This window comes from Acomys russatus, chromosome 23, assembly GCF_903995435.1.
Source record: "Acomys russatus chromosome 23, mAcoRus1.1, whole genome shotgun sequence".
Lineage (NCBI taxonomy): Eukaryota > Metazoa > Chordata > Mammalia > Rodentia > Muridae > Acomys > Acomys russatus.
Genome location: NC_067159.1, coordinates 10,085,734 through 10,104,735, shown reverse-complemented (window position 1 = coordinate 10,104,735; position 19,002 = coordinate 10,085,734). Strand labels below are relative to the sequence as shown.

The 19,002-nt window shown below is 39.9% G+C and overlaps 2 protein-coding genes across 2 annotated transcripts in view; one reads left to right on the top strand and one right to left on the bottom strand.

The window, feature by feature from the left end:
- Rbm15 (RNA binding motif protein 15) overlaps positions 1-4,530 on the top strand; it is a 24,387-nt gene extending 19,857 nt beyond the window's left edge. The window contains exon 4 of the transcript XR_007832790.1: positions 3,682-4,530. The gene's annotated coding sequence lies outside the window, so the exon portion shown is untranslated. The remainder of the gene's footprint in view (positions 1-3,681) is intronic.
- Slc16a4 (solute carrier family 16 member 4) overlaps positions 1-19,002 on the bottom strand; it is a 20,726-nt gene extending 1,724 nt beyond the window's left edge. Inside the window, exons 1-8 of the mRNA XM_051165594.1 lie at positions 18,810-19,002; positions 17,750-17,864; positions 12,312-12,444; positions 11,468-11,611; positions 11,159-11,320; positions 8,943-9,461; positions 6,745-6,956; positions 5,621-5,714 (exon numbers count right to left, since the gene is read on the bottom strand). Coding sequence (XP_051021551.1) covers positions 5,621-5,714; positions 6,745-6,956; positions 8,943-9,461; positions 11,159-11,320; positions 11,468-11,611; positions 12,312-12,444; positions 17,750-17,833 — 1,348 coding nt within the window. The 5' untranslated portion in view covers positions 17,834-17,864; positions 18,810-19,002. The remainder of the gene's footprint in view (positions 1-5,620; positions 5,715-6,744; positions 6,957-8,942; positions 9,462-11,158; positions 11,321-11,467; positions 11,612-12,311; positions 12,445-17,749; positions 17,865-18,809) is intronic.

Sequence of the window (19,002 nt, the reverse complement as noted above, 5' to 3'; positions counted from 1 at the left end):
ATATATGTCCTGTGAATTTCTGATGATTTTCAAATGTTAGCATCATAGAAAAAGACTATGGGGTCTTGATAGTGATATAGATATTGCTTGTAAAAGGAGGGCACAGGTGAAATGGGTTTAAGAGAATTATTATAAGCTTTTTCATTTTATACACACTTTTTTTTTTTTTTTTTGGAGACAGGGTCTCTCTGTGTAGCCTTGGCTGTCCTGGACTCACTCTGTGGACCAGGCTGGCCTCGAACTCACAACGATCCGTCTGCCTCTGCCTCCCGAGTGCTGGGATGAAAGGCGTACGCCACCATGGCCGGCTTCACACACACACTTTTAAAGAGAATATTATACTTGAAACATTAAGAATTAAAATATACTTAATATTTTAATCAGAGAAGGAAATCGTTTGGCATATTTCAAGTTGGATGAAATACTTTGTTTTGAATGTTCTACCTATTTATACCTGCTAGTTGAGATACCAACATCTTTAAAATTCTAGTTGAGATCCAGACCAAATATATAATCTTTAATTTTTAATGGGAGACAAAGGTTCACTACTCCCAAGTAGATGTTTTATTTATTTTGTTTGTTTTTTGTTTTTGAGACAGGGTTTCTCTGTGTAACAGCCCTGACTGTTCTGGACTTGGTTTGTAGACCAGGCTGGCCTCGAACTCACAGAGATCGGCCTGCCTCTGCCTCCCAAGTGCTGGGATTAAAGGCATGTGCCACCACCACCTGGCCCAAGTAGATGTTTTAATACCAATCAAGCTTGAATTTTACCTAGGAGCCACTTAAATCAAAACTTGATTATTATGGCTAATAAGGGGTGATCTTACAGAAGACACCTAGTATATCAAGTATTTTGTGTTTAACATATGCATAATAAGGTATCTTAAGCATGGGTCCCAAGTCTGAACAGAAAATTCATTTATGTAGTCTGGTACGGTGGTGCATAACTGTAATCTCAGCACTCAGGGAGGGCAGGGGCAGGCAGATCTCTGTGAGTTTGAGGCTATCCTAGTTTACAAAGTGAGTGAGTCCCGGACAGTCAAGGTTACACAGAGAAACCCTGTCTTGCGGGGGGGGGAATCATTTATGTTTTGTATATACTTTATATACACAGCCTGAAGATAACTTTTAAAATTTTACTTATCCTTTTATGTATGTGCAATTTGTGTGTGTGTGCGTGCGCGCGCCTCAGAGGTCAGAAGAGGGCATTGAATTCTATGGAACTGGAGTTACGGGTCATTGTGAACCATTATGTGGATGCTGGGAATTGAACCTGAGCCTTCTGCAAGGGCTACAAATGCTCTTAACTAATGAGCCATATCTCCTTCTCCCTTTATAATACCTTTAATATTTTTGTGTGTAAAACAAACTGATGGTAGGAAATTTGGCCACTGTGACATCATGTCAGTATCCGCAAAGATGTATTTGGATTTAGAAATGCTCAACCAACACATTTTTTTATATGATTTTATGAGTTATGTTGTGAAAGAAGGAATTTACTATCTAAGAGGAATGCATTAGCATGCGTTTCAGAATTGTTGAGCGGAGTTTAGAATCCTATTGGGGGTGGGGCGGCTGGAGAGATGGTTCAGCAGATCCCAGGTTTAAATCCTAGCACCCATATGACAGTCTGTAACTTTAAGATCTGACACCTTCAGACAGACCGACATGTAGGCAAAACAACAATGCACATAATAAATAAATAAATAAATAAAAGAATCCTATTAGGAGGCTTAACAGGTAGCAAAGTGGTTCTTGCTGCAAAGCTTGGTGGCCTGAATTCCATCCCTGGGACTCATGATGGAAGAAGAGACCTGACCCCCACAGGTTGTTTTCTGTTCTCCACATGCACTGTGGCATATGCTTGTTCACACATACAGCACTCATAAAGTTAGTAAGTAAATATGTATATGAAAAAGGAATTCGACTGGGCTTGCTATTGTGTTTCCATTTATCCTCAATTTAGAACTTGAAATATATAACCAGGAAGTCCTTAACGCCCAAAGTTCCTTGATGGAACTTCAGCTCTGAGGCTGGGAATTCTACTGCTTCATGAGAACAACTTCTGTTGGGTAGGAGCCTTAGTGGCAAACATCCAAGATGTATGGGCATACTGATTTTATTTTGAGATGAGAGTCTCACCAGGTAGTTCTGGGTGGCCTACAAGTGGCCGTGTAAACTCACAGAGCTCCCATCTGTTTCTGCCTCTCAGGCACTGAAATTAAAGGTGTGTGCCATCATGCCTGGTAAGACTCTGATCTTTTTGCCTCTTCAATTGCAGCTATATTTCTTAGCTTGGTTGTGTTATAAGATGTTTATGTGTTCTATATATGCCATGATATGAATAATTCTTGGAAAATAATGGTTTAGCAAATTAAAATCTTGAGGTCTTTTAAGACACAAACTCACTAACGGCCCCAAGATAGACATTTGCAGTAAGATTTACTAGGAGCACTGAAGCATTGGCTCTTTTGGACACTCGGTCTTGGCATTTGCAAAGGCAGAATGATAATTTCCTCTTTTTAAACCACACTAGAGCTAGCCATTTAGAATTGTTTTTTGATGTTTTCCTAGATAATCATTAATCTTAGGAATGCTGAGTCAGACAGAGGGAAGCTGGGTTGGTGGATGTTTTTGAGGGAAATTAACCACCTGGTAATGAAGAGTTTACATATTTTCTTCAGTGTTAGTACATTTCTTTTATACAGAGAACTTTCTTTCTCACTAGTCTTTCACTCGTTCCAGGCTCCACAATGATCTATAACAGATCACAAGATTGAACTTTTTTTTTTTCCTAATAAATTTTTAGGCCACAGAGAAATTCTCCATTAATAAACCAACATAACTGATAAAACTTTAGAGAGTAATTTGGTAAACGGTAGAGCAAGGATCAGATAGAAGTTTTGTCTAGTATTGTGTTTGAGTAAAGACAGACTGGAAATGGAGAATGACCTGTCATTTCATGACATAGCTTATCTGTTAATGGGACAGAGACCTCCTTGGATAGATGACTTTACACTTTATCCATTGTCTTTTCCTGTAACATGCTGAGCAAGTAAAAGGTAACCAGTCTCTATTATCTTTGGCTTAAAAGGTTGAAATACCTGTGAGGCAACAGGAGTAGGGAGGACTCCAGGAAATATTACAAGGCTTCAAATATTAATTCTTAACATTTCTCCACAAGCTTTCAAGGCTACAATCTTGGTGCTAAAGTGGAATTCTGGACGTTGTCTATCAGAAAAAGACCAGCAGGTTTGGGTGTGCCATGACGTTTAACCTATACTTAGTCTACTAACAGCCCTCAGCCATAGTATTTGAGCCATAGTATTAAATAAAATTGGACTGGTTACTAGTCGTTGGAAGAGGATAGAAAGAATATGGTTTTCTATGGCAGGTTTCTATGGAGGAGAACATGTGTGGAAGGGTGGGGTTTTGTCTTTTGAATTCTTGTCTTATGTCAAGGAATTTTGTTGCTGCTATATTTCTTGTCATACCCATGATGATAAAAGTTTATAAATAATTTTATTCCTCTTGTGCTATATTTGTAGGTTTTTAAATTTTGTGTATTTTTTAAAAAGGTACATGGTTTGTATAAGTTTCCTATGCTTTTTTTTTTCTTTCCTAGAATTATTAAAGTGTTGTATAGAACTAACTTTTGTTTTCTTTTTCATCCCCATACAGGAAGGAGAAATATGTTGTTTATGTATTCACTGTTACCATTTTAAACAAACATTTTGACTGAGGATTTACTGTTTGCCAGATTCCTACTTAAACATGCCTATATTCTTTCATAGGAATTTCTGCTTTTCATTTGGTAATATAGATGGGTAAGTAAAAATGAAAATCTCTTACAGCTCTGAAAATTACCAGCATACATTTACATTTAAAGGTGAACACAGTCACATAATTTCCCATGCCTCATAATAATCAAGTAACCTGTTTTTATTTTTATTTTCAAGTACTAGGAATTGAACCTAGGGCCTCACCTGTGTTAGGCCTACCACTGAACTATATCTCCATTACAAAGAACTGAGTTAATCTGAAAGCCAACATTTGTAGAGTTCCTTTGATAGTTGCTGCTGAAGTCAGAACTTGGGAAGAGATCCATTGGTCTTTATAAAGTTATCTCTATCATTTCATAGAGGAGTGACTTTACAGAAACAAGGGCTTCCCCGAAACCTCTCCCTTCAACAAGGTGCTTAGCCCTATAATGTCCCTCTCAGTGAGATGTCCTTAATTTGTCTTATCATAATCTTGAGATACTGTGAGCAACTAATTTCTAGACTAAAAATTAACATGACCTTTTATCAGTAGACCGATCACTACCTTTGACTTGTTAGAACTTACTATGACTGCCCAAGTAACAATCTTATGATTAGTGGATACAAGTATTTATCAGGAGCTCCATATTTATTCTTACATATAGATGGAAGTATTGTAGGCTTTGGTAAGAAAAGTCTATAAACATTTTTCTAACTGATTGAAAACATATATATTTTATAATGCATTAGGTGCATGTGTGAAGTAAAAGTTTAACAATAAAATTATTCTGTTTTCTAATTTGCTCTCTTGTAGTCTATTTTTTTTTTTTCCATTTAAAAAAAAAAAAAAAAGGAAATAGAAGCCAAGAATGGTGGCACATGCCTGTAGTTCCAGCACTTGGGAGATGGAGGCAGAAGGATCAGAATTTCAAAGCCAGCATCCACTTCAGTAGTGAGTTTAAAGGCAGCCTAGGCTGCGTGAGATCCTACCTCTCCCTTCAACAAGGTGCTTAGCCATGTAATGTCCCTCTCAGTGAGATGTCCTTAATTTGTCTTACTTATTTAAGGTATAAATTAAGGTATTTAAAGATACAAAGATAGGGCAGAATCACTGGGGTTTTTTTTGTTTTGTTTTCCTGAGACAGAGTTTTTCTGTGTAGTCTTGGCTGTCCTAGACTCACTTTGTAGACCAGGCTGGCCTCGAACTCATAGGGGTCTGCCTGCCTCTGCCTCCCGAGTGCTGGGATTAAAGGCGTGCGCCACTACTGTCTGAAGTAGCAAAACTGAGAGCTGGCACCTTTGACAGATTGTTTAGCATGGATGCCCTGAGTTTGATGTGACTCTCCACTACTGCATCATAACCTGAGTAAGTGATTTCACACATGTAATCCCAGGTGGGAACAGAATGATCAGAAAGTTCTTAAGAGTTTGACGCCTTAGGCAAATGAGACCTTGTATCAAAAACAAAACAGATAATTTAAAAGTAGCAAAGTGAATTTTAAGGTGAGTTCCTTTTTGTGAACAATGGAAGTAATAGCAATCAGATTAATCAATAGATTGGATCTTTGATTTGTTTGAATCTAACATTTAAGCCTGTTCCCTGGGAATATTTTTCTTTCTGTTCAGGTAGTCAAAATTTTAATTTAGCAAGCAAAAAATACCATTTAGGTAAAACTGGTTATTTCCAGTAAAGTAACAGAACACTTTCACATAATTTTAACTCAGGTTTTCCTGTATTGGTGATCAAGTAGGACAAACATGGGAAAGTCAAATACAGCATTTAAACCTGATACTGCTGTCATTGATCCTAGGTTTCTGTTGTTTTCATTGAAATTTGCTCAGTGTGGCTCAGTTGTTACCTGCTATTGGTGGTCCAGAAAGGACAGCCATCCCAGCAAAGAAACTGGCGTATCCCAAAAACTTGTGTACGCTAGAATTCTTACATAGATCGACCTGCAGGGAACGAGAATTCAGTGTTAGCCATTTTCAGGGAAAACTTCTCAGGTGTGTCTTATGTTGACAACAGGGTGACAAAATATCATACTGCAAGGTGTGACTCCTGGGATGATTTGGTTGGCTGTTTGCCCCCAGTGTTAGGGAACAGAATAGAAGTCAACTAAGGAACAGTGGTTTGGGTAGGCAGGGTGGGGTTTTCAGCTTCTTATTGTGGAACATTGGTGTTTGGTTTTGGTAGGTTAACCTTTTATGTGGTTCAGGAGTGTTTTTACCTCCCAAACCTTAATGATTTTCCTCTCTATTAGGAAATATTTAGCAGTCTGCACTTATAGTAACAATTGGATTTACCTGTGGCTGACTACCAACCGTAGGCTTATAAGAAATCTGGTAGCACAGAAGCTGATTTCAGCCTTGGGGACCTGGAATTTTGTCTAAGCTTCATACACTATCCTACAAAACTTAAATTTCAGTTCCATTTGAATTCACAGTTTAAGTCAATTTGAGATAAAAATGGAGAAAACTTTAAAACAATGTCCTTAAAGTACACAGATCCAAAGGCAGTATACAGAAGCCATCCTTTTAGTAGATCTATATGCTTGTGCTCTAGAAAGAGCTAGAGACCCGTGGAGCCTGAAGGAGAGGTAATTAGAATCTTGCTGGTCTCTGTGTTCCTCCTTTTCCTGTACTGTGTGGTCCTCCTAGCATCTCTTCCTTACACGGTAAGGTAAATAATGATGATATAGCTGACAACAGGATTTCCTGGGTCTCATCTACTTTTTTTTATTTTTAATTTTTAGAGGTAGGATTTCTCTTTACCTGGATCTCCCTTTGTAGACCATGTTGGTCTTGAACTCACAGATAACCATCTGCCTCTGCCTCCCAAGTGCTGGGATTAAAGGCCTGTGCCATCACCACCCAACTTTATGTAATTTGTTTAGTGATAAGATAATACAGAATTTTAATTCTCAGGAAAGCTGCTACTGATACTTTTACTAATTTAGCATTACTAATGAATTGGTCTACTCACCAATACTGGCAGTATTAGTGCCAAGTAACCACCAGCAAAAATGGCAAAAAAGATAGTGTAGGCCATAAGTAGTGGGAAAGTGGTGGCTAAAGGGGCAAGCAGGTTAGTCACACCACACAGAATGAGGTAAGACTTATGGTATTGATACTTCTGGACCCAGTTTTGATCAGCAATCCATCCAGAAATAAGCTGACTGACTGTCTCGGTGATACCTGGAACAGTAAATACAAAGTCAGGCAATCTGTCGAATGTCGGTGTAGAAGTGCATCTTTGCCCAATAGTAGGATGCCATCTGGAGGCCGGAATACATGAGGGAAAAATAGTTTCATACCGAAATAGGATATATAACTTTTCTAAACATATCTAATAAAATACCATATCTAAACATATCTAATAAAATGGCTGCCTCCAGCTGAGCATGAATCTATCAAATTGTCATGTGTGTTTTCTAATTGTATGTGGAATCCGTTGACAAGACCATGGGCTGAAGTGTTCTTACAGTCTCTTCAAAGGTCCTGCAAGTGAGGATATGAAACTTAAAAGTGTCTTGAAGAGTCATGATGAAACAAGAAAAATTAAAACCTCATATTAAAAGACAGACACTAGGACTCTTGTATTTGTTTATGAAACTTTGGAATTTAGGACCTCCAAAGGTTATTATAGTTCATTTGAAAATATGTATGAAGTCTAAGTGTGTTGTTTGGTACATAGGTTACCGTATGGTGTAACGAGTAAAATTTAAGAACCACGGTTTTTTTTTTCTTTTGTGTTTTCCACTCAGCCTTTTTACTGTTTACCCTGTTACGAGACATCAGTTAAAAATACCAAAAGAAGTTTCCATCAAGAATATCATGAACTTGGGTGTGGTGCCTCATGCCTTTAATCCCAACACTAGGGAGGTAGAGCTAGATCTCTGGGGGATTCCAGGCCAGCCTGACCTGCAGAGTGAGTTCTAAGACAGGCAGAGCACCACGCTGTGACCCAGTCTCAAAAAAGTAGCACGAGCAAGGCTTGGGACAGGGTTTCCCTAGCGTGGATAAGGCCCCACGTTCAAAATAAAAGAGCATGACCTCCAGTTGCTTTGAGTTTTAGGTCTATTAAAAGAGTGAAAAAGGAAACTATTTTTGTAGCAGTCTCCAGGATGCACATTGAGGCTATATGGTGATTTTGGGCCTAATTTGTATAGCCTTAATCTGACCTAAATGGATTCTCTCAGACAGTGAAAGAAAATGGATAACTGAAGCTTCTTTTGTGTGGCAGCAATTTTTGACTGAAGCATCACTGCAGTCTTCAGCTTTGTGTAAGGGCTTGGTAAGTTGATATTTCCCTAAGAAATGTGTAGAAGAAGTTAAGTCAAACTGCTGAGAATTGTCAGGTTAGTGCAAAGCGGATTCAATCTCGTTCCTTTTTGTTTGTTGCAGACTCCCTGTTTTGTCAGTTGAGTCTACGACTTAAGCATTTCATTGTCTAACATTTCGTGATTACATAAAATAATTGCTTTTTAAACTTACATTCTAATTTATCTTAAGCTTATGGATTAGTGACTAAATCAATGGTCATATTTATCTCTTAAAATTATTTCAAGAGGAAATTACTTAGCATCAGGTTATCAGTGGAACATTATGTTCACTGTGAGCCTGGTACTAGACTAAATTACATATACATCACATTCATATGCTGACAGCTGTGAAGGAAAGCAGACTGTTATCCTATCCTATAAATAGGAAAAGGAAATCCTGGCATAGAGGAGAATCCCTCCCACAGCAAGGAAATTGAGAACAAGAACCTGACCAGGGAAGTCAAGCTTCAGAATCAATCCTTCCAGTCACTACACTGTTTGCTAGCTGAGGTGTCTTTCTTCGCAGAGTAGCTGTTGATACTCAGTACCAGCTTTTTGAAATTAAATTTTTACACAATGAGTAATTTATATCACTGTGTTAGACACCCAAAATGAGTAAGGCGAGTTGGGGCCCACTAGAATCTGCAAAGGTAGCAGTTGACAGATCTGCATGAGGAGACGCACAGAATGCTGTTTAGCCTGAGGAAACTTGGCTTCTAGCCTTTCCACAGTCCATTCATGGTCACTCTCTTTCTTCCTCCTTTCTCCTTGCTTTCATTTAAAAATAAAATTTAATAAACATTTACCAAGCTGAGTTCCTTTTCCTTCTAGGTAGGAGGTTTGAAGTAGGTTTTCTTACCAGCTACAGACACAAGGTAGGAGGCATCCATTATGTCAATTCCAAGCGTTTTGGCTCTGGCTACCAGGTGAAAAGTCGGTATGAAATATGCTAACTGACTGAGGAGAAAAGACCAGGTAAATATGTAGAAGAAGGGATTCCTAAAGAGAGACATATCTAAAAGTTTTTGCTTGCAGTTCCATGAAACAAACTTTTTCTTGGAACTTTTGTCATCATTCATAAGTAGCAGCATGTTCCTGTGTGGCCCATTGCTGGGTTCTTCACTTTGACTTTCTAAGACAGATAAATTTTTAGTAGATTCTCCAGATTTTCTCATAGTACTGCCTTCAACGCAAGACTCTTGTGTTTCATTGCAGGATGGTGTTTCTGTCCGATATGAGACCTCTGGTCCAGTTTCAGACAAACTGCTGTCCTTGTTTTTAGTATCAAAATTGTTCTCTGTTTGGATATGGGTGGGTCTTAAGAGCATGCTGGAAGGTACCAGATTCAATGCAATAGCTCCAAATAATATAAGAGCACCTAAATAGAAGAGAAATTGAGAAGATAATAACTTCAGTTCATGGTACTGTCTATTCATAGGCTTAGAAGAGGCCAGCCTACATAGTCCAATTCTGGAAAATAGCACTCTGCCTCCCATGTTTACTCTAAAAACATGTTTCATTTGTGTCTTGTGCACGTGCATGCCTGTGGCCAACTGAAGCAAGAAGCAAGAATTGGATCCCCTGGAGCTGGAGTCCCAGGCGGTTGGGAGATGTCTGATGTAGGTGCTGAGAATGGGATTCTGGAAGAACAGCAAGTGCCTTTACCTGCTGGGCCATCTCCTTCCCTGCCTCTCAAATTAGCGAAAGCGTTTAACTCTTGACAATATACATGCTATAAAAATGTAATACTTTGGGGATAGAAAACTAGGAAGTTGGACCAAGAAATCATATGGAAAGGGATTATTTTTTGCTAAAAGGTGGGAGTGGGTTAGAAGGTAGGTTGATAATCTGAATGGCACAACTTAACAATACATCTTAAATAGATATTTAAGTATATTCCAGTGACTGGATTTTGGTATAGGAAATACAGAACTAACTGCTGATGCGTTGTGAAAAACATGTTAGAAAAGTGGATAGCCTTTCAGCCTATGATGCTTTTTAAAATTCTCTTGAAACAAGATGTGCTAGTCTTGCCTTTGATAGTGACTGCTTGGTTGGTTTCAGGGTGCCCTGAACAAAGCTATGATTCGTGTTTGTGGAGAGAACAAGCTGTGTAGGCTTTCTTAAAGGTTTGTCAGCTAGAGGTTCCTGTTCACCATGCAACTACTGAATAGTGCTCTGCACAGGAGTCATCAGAACCACTTTAAAGATAGGAATAAACACATTTTACTAAAATATTTCAGATAGAAAATTATGAAATGATTTTTTGAAAATTCCTAATTGATAATTACATAAAAGATTGCCCAATAGGAACACAATCTTTTTACAAATGCTCGATTTAATTTATTTTATTTCGGATTTTTAATTTTTTTATTATTAGTTTTTGTTTTTTTCCAGACAGTTTTTCTGTTTACCCTTGGCTGTCCTGGACTCGCTGTGTAGACCAGGCTGGCCTCAAACTCAGTCATCCGTCTGCCTCAGCCTGGTCTACTTGGCAAGTCCTGGACCTGAGAGGGATTAAAGGCATGTGCCACCACATCCAGCTAGTTCAGATTGTTCTAAGTGCAGAGTTTTGGATTTTTGTTTTCTTAGGAGGGAAATATGAAAGTGGATTCTTTAGTGAAGGATTGGAGGAAAAAGAAGAGCATTGTTTTTCTAAGGGTGTTACTGCACAGTGTTTCCAGTTGCACCTCATGCATTGAGTTCCAAAAATTCTGAGTGGGTTGGTAAAGCCTCCAGGTCAAGGAAGCGCTCCCATATTCTCTAAGGAAGGGGATATCCTTCTGTTAAGTATCAGGCCTATTTCCCCTCTCATCTTCAGTGCTAGAGTTTAAACCCAGAGCCTTGTGCATGCTAAAGCAGTGCCTTTTGCAATTGTTATGTGATGCCTTGCACCTGTAATTTATAGCTACAAGTTTGCCTGGTCTACTTGGCAAGTCCTGAACCTGAGAGGGTCTCATAATGACCTTGGAACAAGGAAGAGGAAGTTGCCTTAAACTTTACTTCCAGTATTCAAAGGAGAGGTTAAACATTAAATTTTTAGTGTTGTTGGTTTAGAAACTTAGACTGACTTACCTGTCCAGTCATAAAGATCTACCAGGAATTTTGTAAAGGGTGCCAATAGAAATGTCAGTCCCATTCCGGAACGGGCAATTGCTGTAGAAAGGCCCAATCTGGTTTTGAAATATTTGGTAATTACCACAGCAGCTACTTGGTACAAGAATGCAGACCCCAATCCTAAAAGAAAAACAAGTTTTAAATTGCTTTCCAATTAGGTTAATTGTTGTTCTAGATCAGATTTTATATATATATATCTCAATATCTCATCCGTAGGCAATAAAGTTTACTGTTTCATCTCTCATAGTCTATTTACAGTGGACTCACCAGGTAACAGTCCCATAGTCACACAAAGAAAGGGAATGCCTGTGGCCCAGCTGCTGACCAGATAGCCACCAGAAACAAGGAGAGTCCCAAGAATGGAGGTAGTTTTTTCTCCAAGTATGTCACAAATAGTAGCAGCCAGTGGACCTTAAGAGAAGAAAGAGAAGTGCTAGGTTAATGTGCTCTGGCATCCCTTAGACCCTATGTGTGATTTGAATGATTAGAGTAAAGCAAAACTGTAAGATACTATATATTCAAAATAAAGTTGTATTTGTACCAGTGGCCTCTGTTTTGTACAAAGTTGACTCATGAATCTCCATATTACAGCACCGACTAGAAGTACAGAAATTGGCTTAATGTTTGCTTTTAATATCCTCACATAATTAGAGCTGAATGGTTTCACTTTCAGGTTGAAGTCTTACCAGACTAGAAAGAAACAAAGCATGAAAAATTCCAGTCATGAATTTGATAGTTGGATTCTTAATTCCTTTTTGTTTTTCTTTTCTGTCTTTTTCAAGACAGGGTTTCTCTGTTGTAGCTTTGGCTGTTGACCAGGCTTGTCTTGAACTCAGATCCACCTGCCTCTGCCTCCTTAGTGCTGGGATTTAAGGCATACACACCACCAACACCTGGCCTTAATTTCATTTTAACCCTAATTTTCCCCAGTGTAATTAACAAGTAGAGCTTACACACTTTGATGTCTCTTTCAATATTATATATTGATATTAATGCATATTAATAAATGAACTTTAAGGAAAGTAACTACGTCAGCCTTAAAGGAATGACAGTGTCACCATGGACCTTTGTGATCATTCTCCACAGACAGCAAGCTTATTGCCAGTTATACCTGCAGAAAAACGGAGTGATGACATAATGGATCCAATCCAACCAATTTGCTCTGAAGTGCCTTCAAACTCTTCTTGGAAGACCACAAAGAAAATTGCAAATGTCTTGGTCATTCCCATCACAAACACATTTACCTAAACCAAAGCATACCAGAGTCCTCATTAGGTGGAAAGTAGCCTAGTGCTGTTACCAGCTGTTCTGTTGGTCCCGCCTCTCAGAACTTACCCATTTGTCTTAACGGTGCTTTATGGTTATCTAATGGGAAGGTGAGAGAAGCAGTTCATACCTCTTTAAAGTCGTGGGTCACATTCATGAAAATATCTCATTTACTTTCCATTTTAAGTCTGAAAAGGATGCATCGCTGTTTTTTATAGTTGACGTTTTAGAAGAGTCCAAAGATGGTACAGGTGCTAAGATTTAGACCCTAGACCAACTTGACTCACCACGGTTTTCTGTTACATAGCATCTCTGGAGGTTTATTACAGGTGCCTTTCAGGGGGCACCTATTTCTGTTTGGATACCACCATTCCTCAACTCTTGTAAAGAATCGTGACCACCACTCACCCTACTTTAATCAGCATTTGTAGTTTTATTTCAGAGTAGTGGTATTTTTTATCTAGGCAAGAGACTGAAAATTGGCAACTGGTTAGGAGGTTTTCAAAGTTCAGGAAAGAGTCCTAAACATTTTTCTCATTCTAACTTGAAGGAAAAGTACAAAACAAAACTTGGGACTGGAAAAAATGGCTTAGCAGTTAAAACGCTTGTTGCACTTGCAGAGGACCCATGTTCAGTTTCCAGCACCCATAATCTGGCAATCTATTATAATTTTCCTCTAAAAAATTAAACTAGCTAATTAAGTAAATATCAAATGCATCAGACTTGTTTCAGTTCAAAGTAATGTGCCTTCTTAAGAGCGCACATATGAGGGGTCATTCTGTAAACCTTTATTTTAATCTGTGTGTGTGTGCGCGCACGCGCGCGTGCGCTACATGGTGATGGCCACAGACTGCTTACCTCTTTTTTTTTTTTTTTTAATTGATTTTAGTCTCTGTAGTCTCGGCTATCCTGGAAATCACTGTGTAGACCAGGCTGGTCTTGAACTCACAGAGATTTCCCCTCTGTCTGCTTTCAAAGTACTGGGATTAAAGGCAAACACCATCACTCTCAGTTAATATCTCTGCCCTTAATCATCTGAATTTGGCTGGCCATTGGTCTCCAGTCAGAACTTTTCTTTGTTCTCTTGATGCCTGGCTTTGACAGTTGTGAAATGGGTGTGACCTGCTTAATAACTGGCTGAGCTGTGTATTCATTGAGTATCAGGAAAGCAAGGGCAGAGCTCACATCTACCCAGCTAGCTCTCTTTAATTTTTAACTTCCTAATTAATTTCTATTTAGACTTGAAAAAGATAATAAGCCAGGTGTGGTGGCATACACCTGTAGTCCCAGCTCTCTGGGAGGCAGAGAGAGGTAGGTCTCTATGAATTTAATTTAAGGCCAGCCTGATCTACAAAGTCCAGGACAGCCAAGACTACACAGAGAAACCCTGGCTGGGGGGCAGGGGGGGAGGTTTCCCTTCCCCCCAAGATACTAAAGACCTCATCCAATGTTTGTATTTTCCCTCTGTTAATCAGGCAGATTCCTACGTAAATCTTGATGCCATGCCTTGGATTAAGCTTGGTAGGATTCAGTCCTGCATCAGAGTCTTCATCCGACATTGTGATTGCTTTGCCTCCAAAGAAACAAAAACCTGAGAATGCTCTAACCCTTAATTTACAACTTAAGAGCACTTTTTATTGCTTTGTTTTTGGGTTGGTTGGTTTGGATTTTGGTCTTTCGATACAGTTTCTCTGTGTGGCCCTGGCTGTCCTTGATCCTTGAATTCTTCTCTGTAAATAAGGCTGGCCTCAAACTCAGAGATCCACCTGCCTCTGCCTCTCAAGTGCTGGGATATAAGGCATGTGACCCATAAATCAGCTGGTTGCCCCCTCTCTGTAACCTAGGTCAGCCTCAACTCATTTTGAAATCAAAGTGTCTGCTGGACGGTGTTGGAGCACGCCAGCGGGGTGGAAGGCAGATCTCTGAGTTTGAGCCCTGCTTAGTCTAGGAAGTGAGTCCACAACAGCCAAGGCTACACAGAGAAACCCTGAAGAAAGAAGAAGAAGAAGAAGAAGAAGAAGAAGAAGAAGAAGAAGAAGAAGAAGAAGAAGAAGAAGAAGAAGAAGAAGGAAAAATCACAGTGCCAGTTGTTACAGTTTTACTTAATAACAGCTTCTTTGTATCCCAGATCCTTCTGTAATATTATCCCAGATTATCCTGGCCTTCATAGATAAGTTTCCAAAATCTACTGTGTACTTCCTCTTATTGCCATATTCCCCTGCAAACAGAAGTTCTCTTGCTTTGTGCCCATCGTCTAAGGACTCCGATCAAGGCTGTCAGAGGCTTCCTTGTTAAGCCAGGAGATTGCTGCCATTTCTATTCTGTGACCTCAGCAGTGTCCACACATCATTTTTTTTTTTCTTGATAATTTCTAGGCATCTGCCTACTTTGCTGCTTTTGTTTCCTCTGGATGATTCCATTCATCCCCACATTGATCTCCCCCAAGATTTTTGTCCTGTTCCCCATTTCTCTGGTGATTTTACCCACTTTGCCTTAAAGTTCAAGGTTTATATTGGAGACACAGGCTGTTCTACTTGAGATGCATCTAGACTACATCAAGCACATTCTTGGACGGTGTCCAAGATTAAGCCATTCAAACTGTCCAGATTTTTTTTTTTCCTGTTCCTTCTAACTAATGAACAGCATTCATCACCTACCAGAGTGTTTAAGCTAACAATGCTGGACTCACCTATTCCCTGCTGTCAGATTTTCCACATCTTAGAGGTCTATCCTCTCAATGTGGTCAGATCTGTATTTTTGTCTATTTCTGATTACTGCCTTAAATTATACCCTGTGTCTTAAATACCATCCTTCCTAATCCATTATTGACCCTGCAGCTACAGATGTATTTCTGAAACACTTTCCTGTTAATTTGCTTTATTAAAACATCATACCCCTTGCCGGGCATGGTGGCGCACACCTTTAATCCCAGCACTTGGGAGGCAGAGGCAGGCGGATCGCTGTGAGTTCGAGGCCAGCCTGCTCTACAAAATGAGTCCAGGACAGTCAAGATAACATATAGAGACCTTGTCTCAGAAACAACAACAATAAAACATACCCTCAGAACAACCAATATTCTTAGTCTGTTATTTTTCTGAGGTTATTTTCCTGTGCATCCTAGGCTGGCTTTGAACTCACGGTCCTCCTGCCACTGCCTCCACAGTGCTGCAATTACAGGTGTACACCATCACACTTGCCTCTTAAGTTTTCAGTAGCTTCTCCACCTTTGACTTCATCCACCCTCTTGGCTTCTTATAAATAGTGTATCAGTTTATCCACCCTCCCCCCCACCACCACCACCTGCAGGTGTCTGATGATTGGCTACTGTGTTTCAGGCTGTATATTCAGAGTTGGTATGTAATAGTACATCACTGATGAGCAATGTAAATGTGGTTCCTTACCCTCATTGAATAGTTTGTCTGGTAAGAGAGATTAAACACAGAAACAGTTATATGTAAAGTATGGTACCTTACAATGTAACCTCCTGCTCACAAAGCATACTGAGATTTTTTTTTTTCTTCACTTTTTCAGAAGTTTAATTCTTACAGAAAAGTACTCTTGTAATTCACATGGAAATAAATGCATTGCCCTGTAGGGATGTACATTATCCCTGTGAGCTAAGTTCATTGCTAACATTTTAGTATATTTTTGTGCTTTAATAAGCATCATCATATTACCCAAATGACATTAGTAACCTGAATATTAGGTATTTTTTATTAGAAGCAACTAATTAAATAACTTTCCATCCACTGAGAATAATGCAGAAAAAAGTAAGAAAACCAGACTTCAACAAGAGCAACACTGTATACCATTTGAGTGGAAACCCAACCAGGCAGGGCTCTCAGGCTTAAGACATCTGTAGTGTTCCTGTTATTAATGTTTCAATGGATGGGAGAAGAAAGCTTATTCTTTCTTAATGGAGCCAGAATTTAGCAAATTGTGCTTTATTTGTAAGTTTTATACACAGATCTTGGCTGAGGCCCTCTGCCCTCTGTTCCCCTTTTCTATCATTAGGGAGGAGGAATGCGTCATGTTTTCCCGCCTTCAGTTTCATACTGATGTCTGTTACTGAGCAAGACTTGCGCTCCTATTGTGTGGACTGCTTACTGTAAATCCAAGCAGGGGAGGAACATCAAGAAGAAAGGTGCTTTTGTGAAGGTGTCTAAAAGTTAATAGAATGATCTAGAGATGCTTAAGAATTGTAGGGCTGGTACCACTATGCACAGGGTTGTTTGAGGCACAGCTATGAGGGGGTCTACCCATCATGTTCTAGAATGGGCATACTGATAATACACATCACCACTTTTTAACATAGCAACCCACAAAGTGTCCCGGAGGTGAGGGCAAGACATCTTTTCCTTTACAACACATGTCAGATATATAGAGTTTAATTCTAGCTTAAGTTATGTGGGGGGGGGGGGGGTGAGCAGCAGACTGAAATGTCCCCAATTCCTAGCAGTGACGTGGACTGTCTCAGTTGGCTTTCTGATGTTGTGATAAGATACTTGGGAAGAAAGGGGTTCATCTCAGCTTACAGTTTACAGACCATCTTGAAGTCAAGACAGGAACTGAAGTAGAAACTATGAAGGAATAATGTTTACTGGCCTGTTTTTTTCAGTTAGCTTTCCTAAACAACATAGGCCCACTTGTCTAAGGGTGGCAGTGTGCTGGCCTCTCCCACATCGATCCTTAATCAAGAAAACGTTCTCGCAGAACTGGACTCCAGGCCAGTCTGATGGAATCAGCTCCTCTGGCAGTTCCTCTGTCTGATACCTCTAGGTTTGCGTCAAGTAGACAAAAACCGGCACAGGGGTTGTGAAGTATTGTATACATGTTAAGTTGAATGGGCATTAGTTTTGAGATCGGGTCTTGCCATGTATGACTGCCTGGCCTTGAACTCTCAGCAATCACCTCTCAGCCTCCTGAGTGCTGGGATCACAAGCACGATCTCACCCCTGTCATGACTGAGTACTTCCTAGGAATGCCCAGTATAGCTCCAGCTAAGTCACAAATACAATGTCCCTAAATCACAATTGCCATGCTGCCAAGGTAGAACTGCCAACCATGCCTGGAACATTCTCCAGAGGCACTGGAAGAGGATGTGTCTACTTTCTCTCAAGGGGGACAGCTCAGCTTCTGGGGTTCAGCCCAGCTAGTCTCTGATCTTAGCAGTTTGGGGGAAGTTCCTGGCTCCCTGTCCACTCGAATCTCATGATTTTGTTAGGCTGCTTCAATCTTTTCTAAAGACAGTTCAGCAGTTGGAAAGGTGAAAGAAACACTTACCAGGAAAAAATGAAACACAATCATCCATCCCCATCCTCCGTCCAGGGGTTTAGGGTACGGAAGGGCGTTCTCTTCCCTCCTCATGATACTTCCTCTGTGTGGCACACAGAGATCACTGTGACAGATCCAAAACATTTGACTCAGTAGTCAAGAAAGTGATCTGAACTTATGTGGGCTTTGTGCTTGTTTCTTTGGTTGGTTTTAAGACCTGGTCTTGCGAAGGAGCTCTGGCTGGTCTAGAACTCATGGCAGTCCTGAAAGCTGGGAATATAAATGTGTATGGATAAACTTTTACATTTTATTTTTCTCCATGGTATAAAGCTAATGGTTCTGAGAGTTTACTTTTTTGTTCCCCCTTAGTTATATGAAGTCTGCCTGGTGTAAAGGAGGCCTCAGTTTCACTTCCCTGACAGGAATGGCCAGTCCACTTGTGTCCAGGATCTCCACTAGCCATAAGCCAATTCTAGAGGAGGCCGTGTGTTACCCTTCCAGTCTTGTGGACCAGCCCTTGACTCTATAAAGACAAAATGGGTGAGGGCATTGGGTTTAAATAGCCCTTTTATATGGCACTTAGGTATTTTAAGGAACTAGGTGCCCCAACAAGGGGCATTATCTCTTAACTGGTTACTAGATCAGGAGAAGAAACAGGAAAGCCCACTTGTGAACTCTGAGCAAAGTGAAACAGTACTGTATAGAGGTCAAATATTTTGGGTAGGAGGGTGGACTTAGAATTCTGCAGGAGACTAGTCTCCACCTTAGGAGGGAAATGTTAAGTATTCAAGATTAGGATGTCATAATATGCTACCTTCAATCAGAGAGTTGAGTAAATAAATACCTATATATTGAGAAAGAGTGAGAAATGTGTTCTGAGGAATGGATGTTACCCTGTTTTCACATTTTTAAAGCAGGCTGGTGTGTGTGTGTGTGAGAGGGGCGGTGGGAGAGGGAGAGAGACAGAGACAGAGAGAGTAAAATGTCTGTTAGGTGATTAGGCTGGACAGAAAGATGACAGTTTTTCCTGAGATGACCAACCCAACACCCAATTCCATTTTAACCTTACCTTTAAAGATGTGTTCAGCTGAGGAATCCTCTATAAACAAGGGAATTTTGGAGGAAAAATTAGTTACTTTTCCTAAAATGTTACTCCTTTTCTAAGGCGTTTCATTCGGCTTCTTGTGAAAACAGCCAGGCATTGTAGTCAAGCAGGGCAGAGCAGCGGTTGAGGCCCTACTCCTACTGCCAGTGGACTTTAC